The sequence below is a fragment of the Myotis yumanensis genome, unplaced genomic scaffold, assembly GCF_028538775.1.
Source record: "Myotis yumanensis isolate MYYU_CA2020_CCGP unplaced genomic scaffold, mMyoYum1.0.hap1 SCAF_9, whole genome shotgun sequence".
Classification (NCBI taxonomy): Eukaryota; Metazoa; Chordata; class Mammalia; order Chiroptera; family Vespertilionidae; genus Myotis; species Myotis yumanensis.
Genome location: NW_027223760.1, coordinates 38486188 through 38502747, shown reverse-complemented (window position 1 = coordinate 38502747; position 16560 = coordinate 38486188). Strand labels below are relative to the sequence as shown.

The window sequence follows — 16560 nt, the reverse complement described above, 5'->3', positions numbered from 1 at the left end:
GCCGCGGACGGGGACGGCGGGCCGGGCGGGCGGGCAGGCGGCGCCTGCGGAGAGGCCGGAGCCGGCCTGCGTCGGGCCGCGCGGCGGCGGCGACTTCCTCCGGGCCGGGCCGGACAGCGCAGGGCCATGGCCGAGGCGGCCGCGGCTCCGGTAAGGGCGGCCCGCGCGCGCGGACTCGGGGCCGGGCCCAGCACACGGCGCCGCAGGCCCCGGGGAGGGGCTCCGGGGGCCGGGCCGGGCCGCCGGGCCTGGGGCTGCGGCGAGCGGGGCGCGGGGTCCGCCGGGGCCTACGGCGCCCGCCGGCTGAGCCCCCCATTCCGAGATGAGCCCGAGCGGGGTGGAACCGGCCGTCCCCGCCCCGGAGGCCGTCCCTGCCCCGGAGGCCGCCCCGCGCCGGTTCCGGAGCCCTCCGCGGCTTCCTGCCCCGGCCCCACCCGCGGGCCCCTGTATCTGGGTGCCCCCCCCCCCTCCCCGCATCTCCTTTCTCTGCCCACCGCCCTGCCCGGCGTGCCCTGCCCCCGTAGCTCCCCCCAGCGGCCCGGTGGCACCTGGGAGGTGTCCGAAGCGGCTTGGATTCCGCATTCACCCCGTGCCGAGTGCCCGGCTCGCTGGGGTCCGGGCGGAAGACAGCTGCCCCCGTGCGTAGAAACAGGCGCCGCACCAGCCCGGTTAGGCATGCTTCTGTCCGCACAGCAAGCCTGCAGGGTAGGTGCTCGCTCGCTCTGTCGTACGAAAGGAAAACCTGAGGCCTAGAGAAGTTAACTTGCCCAGGATCGCACCGCTAGGGAGGGCGTGCAAAGACAAGGTCGCTCTGTGTTCAGGAGCACGCTGCATGGGGCGCAGCAGGCAGGGGCACGGGCAGGAATAGTGCAGAACAGGTGAGTGTTCCCTGCACTGAGGTAGACATGCTTGCGAGGCGGGGGAAGCAGAGGGCACGGGCTGCCCTTGCAGTCCGCACCCCTCCCGGCCTGAGCCTCTGTGATTTGAGCTGGGCTCGCAGGGAAGGCTAGGATTTCAGGCGGGGAGGACGGCTCCCGGCGCGGGGAGAGGCGGCAGTGCTAGCCGGTTCAAGGAACGGAGAGGTGTCCTTGCACCTGAAAAAGAGGGCTTTGGTCGGGAGGCTGCAGGAGAGAGGAGGCTGAGGGAGCGTTGGAAGGGGTTCCAACGCCTGGACTTCCACCACATGGGTGAGGAGCTGTTGAAGAATCTGGGGCTCTCTTACCATCAGCTCCTCAAGCACAGAGGTTTCGGCTTCCCTGGCAGGAGTCGGGACAGCCCCGTATTGTCCAGCCACCGTTTAATAAGGAGCTGGGCTTGAGCAGAAAGAGTCGCCACCTCCCACCAGGTAGTGTGAAAGCCTTACACAGGGCCTGGTTAAAGTGGTAAGAAAAACGGGACGGGGGAGGCCTTATTGTTTACAAAGTAGGCGTTTACTCAGGCCCTTTCTGCAATGCAAAGATGGTCATGATGGCCGACAGGTGTGCTTGGAGGCTGGGGTGAGTAGGACCTCAGTGGATGGGGAGCTTCTGGAGCAAACTCTTGGAGGCTGGGATCATGATGGGGACAGGCGGGGGGTGGGGGGGGGGGTGGCGGAGGTGCTAGCCCAGTGCAGGCCCTGCAGCCCCTGGAAGGCAGGAGTGCCACACACATCCAGCTTTCTGCCTGTCCAGTTCCTCCTCTGAGGCCCAGCCAGAGCTCTTTCTTCTTCAGGTCAGAGGTCATCTGGTCCAGCCTCCCTGCAAACAGCCAGATCCTCTGGCCCCTGCTCAAACTCTCCTGTCACTGTTTTCTGAGGAGTCCACCCATGTTCTAGTGCTCAGTGACTTTCCCTACGTGCATCCACACTGGTTCCTAATAGTCACTTCTTTATTTTGCAAATAGTCACTTACCATTTCTTTAGGAGTCATTTCCAGAATGTTGTAAGGTACTGTGGGTCCTCAGGCAACAGGCACGCCAGGAAAAGGCATGAATAGTGAGGACCGCCCCCCTCCACACACACACACTCTGACATGTGGGTGAGTCAGGTGGTCCAGCCCCCACCCAAAGCAAAATCTGCCCTTTCCTCATCGTCCCCAACTGCCAGTCATTCAAGCCACTGTGGGAACTTTCCAGAGACAGGAAAGTCAGCTGCATGGAGAGGCTCCACGTCTGTGGGATGTTGCTGCACATGCCAAAGTGAAACCTAATGGCGTTGTCTTACCTTCCCCTCCAATCTGTAAGGTGTGTCACAGCCTGGAGCAGCTACAAGAATGTCTGAGACACACACAGAAAAGAATGTCTAAGACCATAATTCTCCTCTTGGGAGGAGCAGTAGGAATAGTGACAGAAAAAGTCAGACTCTCGAGGGGCCCCCGGGACTCTTGTTATAGCAAAAAGCCTAACTTGGCTGGTGGAGATTTGCAATAATGGTGATTTTTAATTTGGGGAGGGGGGGAGGTGGTAACTGGGTAGGGAACCAAATCAGATTGTCCTGTGGGGAGAGGAATTAACCACTAGGTTTTTATGTTTATTAAAAAGAGACACAAGCTGCTTTTTAAAAAGCAGTTGAGCAGCACTCTTGTTTGTGCCGTTTCAGTGAAGCAGCTGGGTTGTTTTTTTGCTAGGTCATCATCAGTAGAGGTTCTTGTGTGATTATGATGGGAAGTGCTGGCTGGCCTCTAGTAAACCTGCAGTTTACCATTTCTCCACTAAAACACCCAGTAGTGCTCAGTCATCATTTGTTTAGCAGAATTGCACTGGGCGCCTGCCGCAGGCCATGCGCCATGCTGTTAAAAGGGCCTATGCAGCCTTCAGAGGTCATACAGGAGGGTGCAGGAGATAACGATAGGGCAGTGAATGCCACCATAGGGGTCTGCATGGCGTGCTGCAGAGGCCTGGAGGCACGGCAGCCCCCAGACTTGGGTGATGTGTAAGACACCCAGAGGAGGTGATCGTTAGACTGAAACCTGGCATGTGGCCCAGGGCATCCCCACTTTTCACATGTGGGTTCCCACCCCTATTCCAGCTCCCCCACACCTAAGACAGCTGGGCTCACAGAACATGACTGGTGGAATGGTCAATGCTGGTCTCTCTTTGTTTCTGGAAGATTTCTCCCTGGACAATGGCAGCTACCATTCAGGCAATGGAGAGGAAGATCGAATCGCAGGCTGCCCGCTTGCTCTCCCTAGAAGGTCGAACAGGGATGGCTGAGAAGAAGCTGGCCGACTGTGAGAAGACGACCTTGGAGTTCGGGAACCAACTGGAGGGCAAGTGGGCCGTGCTGGGGACCCTGCTGCAGGAGTACGGGCTGCTGCAGAGGCGGCTGGAGAACATGGAGAACCTGCTGAGGAACAGGAACTTCTGGGTCCTGCGGCTGCCCCCAGGCAGCAAGGGAGAGGCCCCCAAGGTAAGCTGGGCACCTGGGGTGGGACAGCCCAAGGGGCTGTGCCTGTAAACGTGGATGGCATGCGTGACACCTGAGGTTCCACATGCCCATGACTTTTGATGACATGGCTGTCTATTTCTCCGAGCAGGAGTGGGGCAAGCTGGACGAATGGCAAAAGGAGCTGTACAAGCACGTGAGGAGGGGCAACTATGAGACACTGGTCTCCCTGGGTAAGGCCTGATAGTCATTTCTCTGTTCAGTGTTATTAGGGGAGTCCTCAGATCTCTCTTTTCATGCTGGTGGGTTTTATCACAAGGATATATAAATTACTGAAAACTTTGACCATGCAAAGAGTTATCTCTTCATCCTAAAGATGAGTGCTGGGTGACTGAGTTGTAAGGTCCCTTCCACCTGGCGAAATTCACAAGATACCAGACCGAGGTGGGTTGGCCCCTCACCTAACCAGGGGTGGAGCAAGGCTGTTTCCATTCCCCTGCTGAGGCTTAGAGAAGGCGCCTACCACTGACTCCAGGAGCTAATCCACCCACATTTGAGAAAGGCCTTCTCTTTTAGCTTTCTCTTACTGAGAGATGTGGCCTTGACTGTGACGCTCCTCTGGGTCAGTGGAGAATGTGAGCAGACCATGCTTCTTGCAGCCGGTGCTGTCTTCATGCTCGAGACTTTGCTCCCCCAGACCCGAGGCTCTTGCCACTCTCCTCATGTGATACCCCAGAAGGGCTGGGCTCTTTCTTCCTGGGCTTCCTTCCTCTCGGGTGTTTCTGTGACCCCAGACCTGGAGGCAGTGAGCATCCTTAGTGAGGATGGAGCAGGTGAAGGTGTGATGTTCTATTTCAGTTTGCAGAAATGTATCGCTTCTTAATGTGGAGACTATACCAGAGTTTCTTCACCTTGGCACTGTGGCATTTGGGGCCAGATGATTCTGTGTGGTGGGGTAACAGCATCCTGACCTCACAAGGTGTACCTCTCCTCCAGCCCTCAGGCCTGACAACCAAAAATGTCTCCCTGGGGATAGAATTGCTTGTGGTTGAGAACACTGCTCTGTGTCAATCAGGAAATTTAGTGTCTTGGCCATTCTGGGTTTCCCAGGCTGCTATCCCCAGCTCTGAATGGAACCACATGGCAAAAGCTAACCTTTATGTCTTTCCTCAGACTACGCCATCTCCAAGCCCGAGGTCCTCTCCCAGACTGAGCCAGGAAAGGAGCCGTGTGGCTGGCGCCGCACAGCCCCCAAGGTTCCAGATGTTCCTGTGGACCCGAGTCCAGGTGAGGAGCTGGGCGGGGGCCAGGGAGACACTGGGCAATCTGATGGAAACAGGAGTAAAGGGCCAGAGAGGGCATGGCCTTCTAAGTTTTGTTTTGTAGTTGAGCTGTGACCTATACCCTATTCAGCTAACTCGGGAATACGTCCGAGCATGGAAACAGATGGCAAACCCAGACTTTTAGGAAAGAAACAGAACCAGTAGCACTGAATTAGTGAAAGTGAAGGAAGGACATTGATAGGGAAGGTAGGCGTCTATTAAAGACAACATTGAGTTCATGAAGAGTCAGCCTCTCCTCCATCCAAGAACCACATCTCATTGAAATTCATTAGTTGTCTCAGACCATTAACCCATTAGCCACATATTAACCACACTTTTGCTATGATTTAGAACCAGGTTGATTTAAGGAGAATCTGAATACCAGGTATCGCTGTCTCAGATTTTCCTGGAGCCAGTCAGCACCTTTGAAAGTTAAGGAAAGGACGGGTGGATGTGTGAGTCAAGCCACATGACTGAAGAAAGCCTGGCGGGGCTGTGGGGTAAATGACAGTCTGTCCCTTGACCAGGGAGACCCGCCTCCTCCTCGTCTGTCCCCCCATGCCTGGGCTTCCCTTTCTTCCCTTCACCTGTGTTACTAAAGCGTCTTACTGTGTGTAATTTGTGGTGACTGAAATGTGTCTGCTGTGTTTGCCGTTTCATCGCGACTACACTTTCACTTTTCCAAGGGCTGATGGTGTACAGAACCAGCCACACCGTCAGACCCGAGGTCAGACACTGTTTAGGTGCCTAGGACAGCCTGAAAGCTAAAGGACAGCATGACAAAGAGGGTTATGACACAGGATCTTGCAGTTTCTTAGTCTGGGTGGGAGGTTCACAGTGGGATTGTTTTATTACATTTATAACATGAATGGTTTCTATACCATTATTAATAAGAGTGAAAGGGGACCTGGAAATAGGGCGGCTGCTGGTAAGACCCCCACATGCCCTGCCTGCACATCGAGAATTGTGTATGGCCTTAAACCCCACCCGCCCCTGTCCAAGACCGGACCCCACTCACTCATCCCCTCTGGGCTTGGTGCAGCCCCTGTCAGACCTCCTCTCCAACTTTTCTCCAGCTCTAACTGCCGTGCTTTGTGGAACTCAGGTCTCAGCAGGACCTCCAACCCTCAGGCTCTCCTGGGCGTCCCTGCCCCACCATCCTTGCTCAGATGAGACCTGGGTCCCTGGGGGCCCGGTGTCCTCTGCAGCTTCCCCTTTCCCACATCCCCCCCCGGCCTGGCAGGGGCTGCTCTGTGCCAGGCTCCCCCTCCCTCGAATTACATGCTTTCTGTCTCTCCACCGCCTTCTGCAGACCTCCCTCACTTATCTCTGCTCCTGCCATCGCTCTTGGCGATGGCAGTCCCACGAGGGTGGTCCTTTGAGCACCTTGGCCTCTCTGTTCCTTAGCTCCCCACTCCCTCTCTGCCACCCACTCCGTGGTCATTCCCCTGACTGTTGGCGACAGCAGTGTACCTCTCCCATCGCCTCGATCTCAGCACGCCCTCCCTGTCCTCCAGCTCCCGAGAGCCTTTGGGCCTGCTGCCTTTGCCCACCCGGCCACATTTCCCTCCTCACCAGCCTGGGTTCCGGGACCATCATCATTGTTCCCTTGCACACACCCTCAGCTCCCTCGCCCCTTTTATTCCTTGTTGTCCTCTAGCAAAACCATAATCCTGGTTTAACCTGTCTGCCATTCTGCACCAGCTCCCCAGCAGCTGCATGTGGCTGGAGAAAGCCCCACGTGCTCGCCATTTCTCACCTGGGATTCAGAGCGCAGTCAGCGTGTCTCCTCAGTCCATTCATTCAGTAGTCCAGAGGTTGACCAGCTGTGACCCACAAGCCAAATCGCCACCTTCTGTTTAGAATAGTTTTTATATGAAAATACATTATTTAATTGAAAAACAAAGCAAAACACACTTACAGTCCTTACTATCCCATCTGCCAGCATCTGTGCCCAGTTCTCTATGACAGACTGACAACCCTGTGGTCAGAGACCCTCCTCCACTGGGCACTCATTCCCATCCAGGCCACCTTCTCAAGGACTGTGGCTCAGCACTTCTTACCTGTCTCCCTCATCCCCGCCAGCATCTACCCCTGCTCATTCCCCGAAGCCTCTGCCCCACACTCCCTGCTGCCTCCACCCTGTCTTCCCACTATCCAGCCCCTTCGCCTACTCCTGTCAAGGCCACCGGGACCTCCATGGTGCTAACAGTCCATCACCCTACCTGCCCTGTTGGTGACATTTGCCATTATTGATCCCTCACTTCCTAGATGCACTTTGCCTGACAGAACATCCTGCCCCCCCTGGTGATTCCCCCCAACTCACTCACCACTTTTCCTTTGCTGTGTCCTGTTGCTCTTTCTGACCTAACCGTCTTTCTTGCTGTTCCCCCAGCGCTCTAGGTACTGATCTCCGAGACTTTGCACCTGCTGTGTCCTCTGCCGGGACGGCTCTTCATATGTTTTCCTGCTCAATTCATTCCCTCCTCCTGGTCTCTGCTTAAATGTGACTTTCCCTAATCACCCTACTTACAGGTGCAGCCCACTCCCCGCCTGGGAGTTCCAGCCTCCCTTTCCTGCTTTGTTCCATGACAGATACCATCATCTATTGTTACATTTTATATCTATAGATTATTAAGTGTATTTCATATTTATTTATGGATTTATGTAGTGTCTCTCCCCCCCCCCCCCCCCCATTAGAATATAAACTTCAAGAAGATAAGAACTTTGATCTGTTTTGCTCATATAATCATCTGGGCATCTAGAATACTGCCTGGCACAGAGTAGGAATTCAGTAAATACATGTTGACTGTATGCTATGTTTCATAATTTAAAGTGTGTGTGTAAAAAAACATTTCTGATACAATTTAAATTCCTTTTTAGATCTCAGTCTTATTTGTCCCTGGGTAAATATCATATCTTTTCCACCCACATTTTAAAACGTCTATTATGTACATATGTAGGCGTAAATAATCTATAATATATGTTTTTCTGTGTTTTGGAAAATTAAGTAAATATCATATATTTATCACTCAATATTCTGTATTTCAGATTTATCCCTCTTGATGCATATAGATGTTCAGCATTTTTACAGAAGCTTCATATTCCAAAAGCAACTGTATTACAGTTTATCCTCTGTCCCTCCATTGAGCTCTCTCTGATTTCTCTCTTATATGCGGTGTTGCAGTGAACATTCTAGATCTAGAACATGCCTTTTTATGTCCACAAGCTGATGTCTCCATAGGGACTAGACCGAGGGGTGGAACCCTGCATCACAGGGCGTGCTGGTCTGCACCTCTGCTGGGCTCCTGGGCTCCCGCGGGCACACGAGCTTGCACTACTGCCCAGCACTTAGGAAGGACCTGTTTTCTTAAATCTGTGCCCACTTTTCAGAGTTAGATTTTTGTCAGTTGGATGCGGTTGAAATCATACCTTGTTTTAATTTGCATTTGAAATTGAGCATCCTTTTCATAGGTTTATTTGGTTTCTTCTCCAGGGAAATGTCTTTCTGTTTTTCTACTGTTGTTTTCTTTTTCTTACTGATTCAGAACTTCTTTATATATATATATATATATATATATACACATACACACACACCCACACATATATATATATATATATACACATATATATATATATATATATATATTTTTTTTTTTTTTATTGATTTTTTACAGAGAGGAAGGGAGAGAGATAGTTAGAAACATCGATGAGAAAGAAACATCGATCAGCCGCCTCCTGCACATCTCCCGCTGGGGACATGCCCGCAACCCAGGTACATGCCCTTGACCGGAATCGAACCTGGGACCCTTCAGTCCGCAGGCCGACGCTCTATCCACTGAGCCAAACCAGTTTCGGCAGAACTTCTTTCTGTAGGTTCTCCACATGAACCCTTTCTTTGCCTTGCAGATACTTTCTCCCAGTCTGTGGCAGGTCTTTTCACTGTATAGTTCGCACGTAGAAGTTTTCATTTGGGGTAGAGTCAGCATATCAGTCTTTTCCTTTATGATCCCTGCTTTTCTGTTTTAAGAGACCCTTCCCTGCCCTAGCCAGTTTGGCTCAGTGGATAGAGCGTTGGCCTGCGGACTGAAGGGTTCTGGGTTTAATTCCAGTCAAGGGCACACGCCCAGGTTGTGGGCTCGATCCCCAGTGTGGGGTGTGCCGGAGGTAGCCTATCAATGATTCTCTCATCATTGATGTTTCTATCACTCTCCCCCTCTCCCTTCCTCTCTGAAATGAGTAAAAATATATATTTTTTAAAAGATACCCTTCCCTGCCTCTCCCCAGCTCAGAAAGACAGCCTTCATTATTTCTTATTAAACTTTTAAAGTTTTGTTTTTTCACATTTAAGTCTTTAATCCATCTAGAATTAATATTTGTGTAGATTGCAAGGGAACATTTTAAAAATTTCCCCCACAAGGACATCTGATTTTCCCACAAAGTTTGCTGAACATTGTCTTTTCTGTGATGATTTGTGATACCAGTTCCATGGGGAGCCAGGTTTCCATGTGGGCAGATGCAGTTTCTGGGCTCTGTCTGATGTTTCTTGGTCTCTGCCATCTCTGCTCCCACACGGACTGTTGGAGCTTCCTAGGAAGCCAGATTCTAGGAGACCAAGCCTTTCCTACTCCTTTTCATGGCTATTCTTGGACCTTTGTTCTATATGAGTTTCAGAAGCTTTATGGCAAGTTCTCAGAAAATCCTATTGAAATTTTTATAGGAATTGCACTTTATAATTTTGTTTCTGGAGAATTACCCTCATTCCAATGCTGAGTCTCTCTATCCATAGAAAGACTTATCTCCTGAAGGCTTCTATGTGCTTGAACAAGTTTTTACAGTTTTCTTCTGAGAGTTATTATTTGTATTCTGAATGGGATTTTTATTTATTTTTTATTTTTTTAAATTTATTTTATTGATTTTTTGCAGAGAGGAAGGGAGAGGGATAGAGAGTTAGAAACATCGATCAGCTGCCTCCTGCACACCCCCTACTGGGGATGTGCCCGCAACCAAGGTACATGCCCTTGACCGGAATCGAACCTGGGGCCCTTGCGTCCGCAGGCCGATGCTCTAGTCTATCCACTGAGCCAAACCAGTCAGGGCAGGGGATTTTTACTTTTTAACCCTCACCCAAGGATATGTTCTATTGATTTTAGAGAGGGAGGAAGGAAGGGAGAGAGAGAAACATGGATCATTTGCCTCTTGTACGTGCCCCAACCAGGGACTGAACCTGCAACCCAGGCATGTGCCCTGATCAGGAATTGAATTCACAACCTGTCAGTGCACAGGACAATGCTCCAAACAGCTGAGTCACACTGATCAAGCTATGTTCTGAATGGGATTTTTAAGTCAATAATATGTTTTAAGTAGTTATTACAGGTGAACAGCCATGCTCTGTGTTTAATAAAGGAGAGATTTTGCTCAACTCTCTTTTTAGATATAATGATCTGTCTATTTAGAATCTCTTAGGTTATATTGGATCAGCTGTGTTTTTTTTAAATATATTCACTGTGTATTTTATATAACAAACAAAATCACATACTGAACAAATTCAGATAAAGATTAGAGCAAGACAGTAAAACCCCATAATACCCTGCATAAGAAATAGATCACCACCAGACCCTGCCAAGAACCCATTGTCCCTCTCTGGTTCCAGGCCCCTCCCTTCCTCTTACAGACACACACACACACACACACACACACACACACACACAATTCAGAACAAACATGATAGGTCTCTTGCTTTTCTTTACATTTTTATTTCTTATGTGTATATTTCTGAATAACACTTAATTTTGCCTGATTTTGAACTATATAGGAATACGGTCATATATATTCTTTAACTTGCTTTTCTCCTTTGACATGTTTTTGAGAGTCATCCGTGTTTATGTGGTACAGCTGTAGTTCATTCACTGTCACAACTTTTACCACATTATCCCTTTCTATTTTGTGGATGTAACTCAATGCATTTATTCCTTCTGCTGTTGATGGTTGTTTGTATTGTTTCTAACTCTTTTGCTTTTAAGAAAAATGCTGTTGTGAAAATTCTTATGCATATGTAAAAGTTTCTCTAGGTATAGACCTAGGAGTGGAAGTGACCCTTGAGAGGTCCATTTCCTTGCCTGGCTGTGTGTCCACCTCAGGGCCAGGGAGCCCTGAGGCTGTGCTTACACACTCTCCCTTTCTTAGGCTCGGGAGCCCCAGTTCCTGCCCCTGACCTCTTAATGCAGATCAAGCAGGAGGGCGAGCTCCAGCTCCAGGAACAGCAGGCTCTGGGGGTAGAAGCGTGGGCAGCTGGACAGCCAGATATCGGGGAGGAGCCATGGGGCCTCAGCCAGCTGGATTCCGGAGCAGGAGATGTCTCTACAGATGCTGCTTCTGGTGAGTGGCTCAAACTGGGAGCAGATACCAGGAACGAGAGGCAGAGCCCAGGGTAGGCCTTGGGGTAAGGAGTTCCTGGGAGCCACATTATGGGAACTATGGGCTTTCAAACATCTGGCCTGACTAGCTTAGAAGTTTCTTCACTTTAAGACAGGACCTGCACTAAAGGACACCTTGGGCACCTCTGGGTTTGGTGAAGCTCTTGCCCTGGTATTTCTCTGCCTCATTCCATCAGCTGCACTTTTCTTGTCCCCAGCATTGGGCATTTAAGGCACCGTTGCCTGATATTAGGGAGGGGCGATATGAAATAAGTCAGTGACCCCTGAGCCTCCTGGTGCCTCCAAGAGGGGAGCAAAGGAAACCTGGTTCAGGAGCAGTGGGGGGTTCTGCTCATGCAGCATGCCCGGGGTGGGTCTCAGCGTCTCTTCTTTCTATCCTGTGGGGTTTTTTTTCCTGCTGCTTCTGTTCTCTAACCCACAGGCTCTGATCTCTTCATTGCAGGCGTCCACTCCAACTTCTCAACCACTATCCCACCTACTTCCTGGCAGGCAGACCTCCCTCCCCACCACCCCTCCTCCGCATGTTCAGACGGGACCCTGAAGCTCAACACGGCGGCCTCCACAGAAGGTACAGGTGGCAGAGAGAGGGTAGGAAAGACTCACAGCTGCCCTGCAGGCTGCCTAGGCCCCGGCTGCCTCCTCATTGATGAGCTGCCCTGCCCTGTCAGCCAGCAGGTATTAGGTATCTGGGATGTTAGAACTCAAAGGTCTGTCTTTCATCTCTGTCCAGATTCTTAGGCTTGGACAGCCTTCCTTGAGCATGTCCATATTTCCAGCCGTTCTTTCTCATGTTAACCAGTCAGTGCTCATAAGCCAGTCCCTTGAGAGAATGCACCTCCTGCCCAGGCTCAGAACCTGCCTCCTCTTCCTCTCTGGCAAAGAAAAAACCAACCAAGCCAGAAGCGCTTCTTAGGTATCAGCACTACCAAAGACAAGTGTCCAACGGCCAGAATTGGGAAAAAAACTTCCAAATTTATGTATTATTTTTGTATTTATTTCTATTTTGTAGGCCTGTTATCTGTTACTTTATATTTTAGCACTCCAAAAATGTGCTAAAAGCCTAGATCCTTGATACAAAATTTCAGGAAATGAAATTCAAATACATTTACATAATCACATTTTTACTGTTTACTAATATTTTTATTATTAGCTAGCTGGCCATATTTATTGGATGCTTGCTGCATGCCAAATCGCATGCAAGGTGTCTTCAGACATGTTATCTGGTAACCCTCATACAGCCCTATGACCAGGGTTCACAGATGTGCTGTTGGTTAAGAAATTACCCTGCAGCCCTGGCCAGGTGGCACAGTTGGTTGGAGCATCATCTGATACACCACCAATATTTTTAAAAAAGGTTGTGGGTTCGATTTCCAATACGGGTACATACCTAGGTTGTGGGTTCGATCCTTAGTCGGGGCAGGTACGGAGGGCAACGGGTCAATGTTTCTTTCTCACCTTGATGTTTCTCTCTCTCTGTAAATCAATACAAACATATCCTTAGGTGAAGATTTTTAAAAATCATCCTGCAGCCCACAGCTGGTCTGTGGGAAGCCGCAGAGCCACCTCACATGATCCCCAACCCGGTGCCTTTTCCCCTCCGGTATATTGCCACCAGCGGTCAGAGTTCCTTCCTCAAGATAAATTCTTTTTTTTTTTTTTTTTTAAATATATTTTATTGATTTTTTACAGAGAGGAAGGGAGAGGGATAGAGAGTTAGAAACATCGATGAGAGAGAAACATTGATCAGCTGCCTCCTGCACACTCCCCGCTGGGGATGTGCCCGCAACCAAGGTACATGCCCTTGACCGGAATCGAACCTGGGACCCTTGAGTCCGCAGGCCGACCCTCTATCCACTGAGCCAAACCGGTTAGGGCAAGATAAATTCTTGATTTGCCTTAACAGCCAAAGTAGAAATGGAATCCCGTAAGCAGGTGCGATGGTGGTTTTACTTGCAATGAAGGTACTAGTACAGGGATGTCCTCACCTGGGGTTTGAAGCAGCCTCATGACCATCTGGGGGCACTCTGCTGAGCTGGATCCTGTGGCTTGGAAACCAGGGCTCCGTGTGCTGGTAGGGGCAGAGGAGCTACTGAATCTCCAGATGAAAGTATCAGAGGATTGCTCTAAGCCCAGGAGGGGACAGAATGATATCTGGTCTTTCTGTCTTTCTCAGCAGATGTAAAAATTGTGATAAAAACTGAAGTCCAGGAAGAGGAGGTGGTGGCCACACCAGTGCACCCTACTGACCTAGAGGCCCACGGGACCCTATTTGGACCAGGCCAAGCCACAAGGTTTTTCCCTAGTCCTGTCCAGGAAGGCGCCTGGGAGAGCCAGGGCAGCTCCTTCCCCAGCCAGGACCCTGTGCTCGGGCTCAGAGAGCCCGCCCGGCCTGAACGGGACCTGGGAGACCCCAGCCCTGCCGTGGCCCAGGACGAGACCCCACCAGGGGACTGGCTCCTTGGGGGAGTCCGGTGGGGCTGGAATTTCAGGTGTAAACCCCCTGTGGGTCTGAACCCGAGGACTGGGCCTGAGGGGCTGCCCTACTCCTCCCCTGACAACGGAGAGGCTGTGCTGGACCCAGGCCAGGCCCCGAGATCCTTCAGTGACCCCTGTAAATACCCTGGCCGGACCAAAGGCTTTGGCCACAAGCCTGGCCTGAAGAAGCACCCTGCCGCGTCTCCCGGGGGACGGCCCTTCACCTGCGCCACGTGTGGGAAGAGCTTCCAGCTACAGGTGAGCCTGAGCGCCCACCAGCGCAGCTGCGGCCAGCTGCCCGATGGGGCGGCTGGGGCGGCAGGGGCTGCACGCGATGGAAGCGCCCTGCGGTGCGGGGAGTGCGGGCGCTGCTTCACGCGGCCAGCCCACCTGATCCGGCACCGCATGCTGCACACGGGAGAGCGGCCCTTCCCCTGCACGGAGTGCGAGAAGCGCTTCACTGAGCGCTCCAAGCTCATCGACCACTACCGAACCCACACGGGTGTGCGGCCCTTCACCTGCACCGTCTGCGGCAAGAGCTTCATCCGCAAGGACCACCTCCGTAAGCACCAGCGCAACCACACGGCGGGGGCCAAGGGCCCGGCCCGGGGCCAGCCGCTGCCTCCCCTCCCAGCCGCTCCCCCGGACCCCTTCAAGAGCCCTGCCTCCAAAGGACCCTTAGCCTCCACAGACCTTGTGACTGACTGGACTTGTGGCCTGAGTGTCCTGGGACCCACCGAGGGCGGGGACCTGTGAGGCACCCCAGGATGGCCAGAGTTGTCTCAGCCTTCTGACCCTTGAGGGCCATGAGTGTAAAAAGTCCCGTTTCCAGATGTCCTCGGGGTGGCGGCCAGCGCAGAGGCAGGAGTGGAGACTGGGAGACCAAACCCCCAAGTTGCTGAACTGATCACTGGAAGAAGAGAAACTGTCAAACAAATACAGCTTCCACCTCTGAACAAAGTAGAACTCTCTGTGAAACAGCACCATAGAATTTTAAGTAACTTAATTACAAAACTCTTTTGTAATTCTTGAAGAAGCTGAAAAATAGTCGTACCAGTTTAAACTTTCTAGCATATTTTTGGTTTCCGGAGCGTGTTTATGTGGGCTATGTCCTTACCAAGTCTGACGTGAAGGTCAGCGGGGCTGGGGACACAGTGAGGAGGGACACGGACCAGACCTCCCCTGGCCCCAGTTACTCCTAGGGAAGAGATGGTCTTAGCAAAAGGTCCTGGGGAATTGAGACCCTGCTCTGCCCAGGCCTGGGCTGGGCTCCAAGCCTCCTGGGACCTGAGACCAGCTGGGTGCTGTGGAACTGCAGCCTCATCTCAGCAGGGAGAAGGACTCATCCCCAGAGCAGCCAGCTTGCCTCTCCACCTGATAAGGCCCCCAACAGTACTGGTCCGACTGTGTGTTTCCCTGTTAGGGGCCACTGGCCATCCCTATCAGACTCCTGGGCTGACAACCCACCTGGAGCTGCTTTTCCACTCTAGCAAAATGCTTCTGTGTCCTTTGTGTAGTGTTTTTTCATTGTCAAAATTCTTTCACATCATATCTCATTTGTTACTGTGACTTTGTGAAACACGCAAGGCAAGTCTTTTTAGAGATGAGAAATAAATTAACTCAAAGGGGATATATCCCACTAAGCCTTGCACCGTGGGGGGCCAGCGGGGGGGGCGGGCAGCAGTTGGGAAAAGCCTCAGGTTAGACATGGCTTATCCTCCAGAAGTTCAGTTTGGGGAAGGAAAACTGTTTTTGCCCTCTCAGAAGATTTGTCCCACATGTGCATGAGCAAAATCGTCAAGCCTCAGGCTTTAGCTGAGCCTCGGGCCCCCACGGTGTGTGCACACCCAGCGAGGTCTGAGAGGCTGGGTGTGGATGATGCTCTGCTGACACCCTAACGGTGGAATTGGACATCGGCCCAGGTTTCTTAATTCTACCACAGTGCTGTCCCCAAGTAATCATTCCTGTTTTTTTGAAGCCGCCTCTGGATCCCTTATCCCCCACAGAGGAGAGACCAGGGCTGCTATTCACTCAGCTCCCCCATGTGTACTTTTGTTAGGCAATAGACTAGTTAAGAAAATTGTTTCTCTGTACTGTATATTTTGTACCTGTTTACACCTCTAATTGATATAACTGATATTTTGAAAAACACATGAAGAGGAAATGCCCTGTTAAAATAAAACCTAACCAGCACTGAGGTGGTTTGGTGGGTTTCATTCTTAGACCTGCGTCTCTGGTGCTGATGCCTCTAAACATGGCCCCCCAAGGCTGTGTGGTCAGCTCCCCAGGCACTTGGTCACCTTGGACCCAGGGAAGTGACAGTGCCTAAGAGCTATGAATGGAAGATTCTGGAGACGTTTGGAGGGGTTTATGTAATTTAGTCCTAGGTAATTTGATATGACGCATATGAGGACAGGAAGGTCAGGAGAAAAACTGCAGAACATCAAAGCAAAGCTGATGCCGGATGTTTTCTCTTTGCATCTTCTGGCTCAGCCAAGGCGAGGAAAGGATGGGCAATGCCTGTAGTTGTGTCTTGGAGTCAAGTCTGCCCCATGGCATTAGACCCAGGCTGACATCCAGAGGTAACAGTTGTTATCTCATGTTTTCATCTCTACCACCAGCCCCCTTCCAAGTTCTCATGCCTTCTCTCCCTCTCGCCCATGTTCTCTGCATGCAGGAAACTTTTCATGCAGAACCCCCAACCATTTAGTGGTTCACTGGATGGATGACTTGGAAGCATCTGGCTCGGCTGCACTCTTCAAGACAATATGGGAGGAGAGGGTTTAGATGAGGGAGGGTGCGGAGTTGAGTTTCAGACATCCAAAAGGGGGTTCCCAATCGGTAGTTAGGGAGACCACCAGTGGCGGGGACCCAACACTGTTTCCACACTCCTGGAACTCTCACTCTGAACCCATTGCTCTGAAGCATTCTGTTTAGGCCATAGCACAGTGATCCCTTCCTATGT

General features: G+C 51.5%; 1 protein-coding gene across 4 annotated transcripts; it reads left to right on the top strand.

Annotated features, from left to right (window-relative positions):
* The first annotated feature begins 16 nt into the window (after window positions 1–16).
* On the top strand, window positions 17–15793 carry ZNF746 (zinc finger protein 746). Of its 4 annotated transcripts, none has more exons than XM_070424128.1 (7): window positions 17–150; window positions 3086–3385; window positions 3513–3594; window positions 4535–4648; window positions 10870–11061; window positions 11563–11688; window positions 13297–15793. In XM_070424128.1, exons 1-7 carry the CDS (start codon window positions 127–129, stop codon window positions 14349–14351), a joined length of 1893 nt encoding a protein of 630 aa, XP_070280229.1. In that variant the 5' UTR covers window positions 17–126; the 3' UTR covers window positions 14352–15793. The 4 variants fall into 4 exon arrangements, with proteins under 4 accessions (XP_070280229.1, XP_070280228.1, XP_070280227.1 ...); XM_070424127.1 differs by having other exon boundaries at window positions 13294–15793; XM_070424126.1 differs by lacking the exon at window positions 17–150 and adding an exon at window positions 624–705.
* The last annotated feature ends 767 nt before the right edge of the window (window positions 15794–16560 follow it).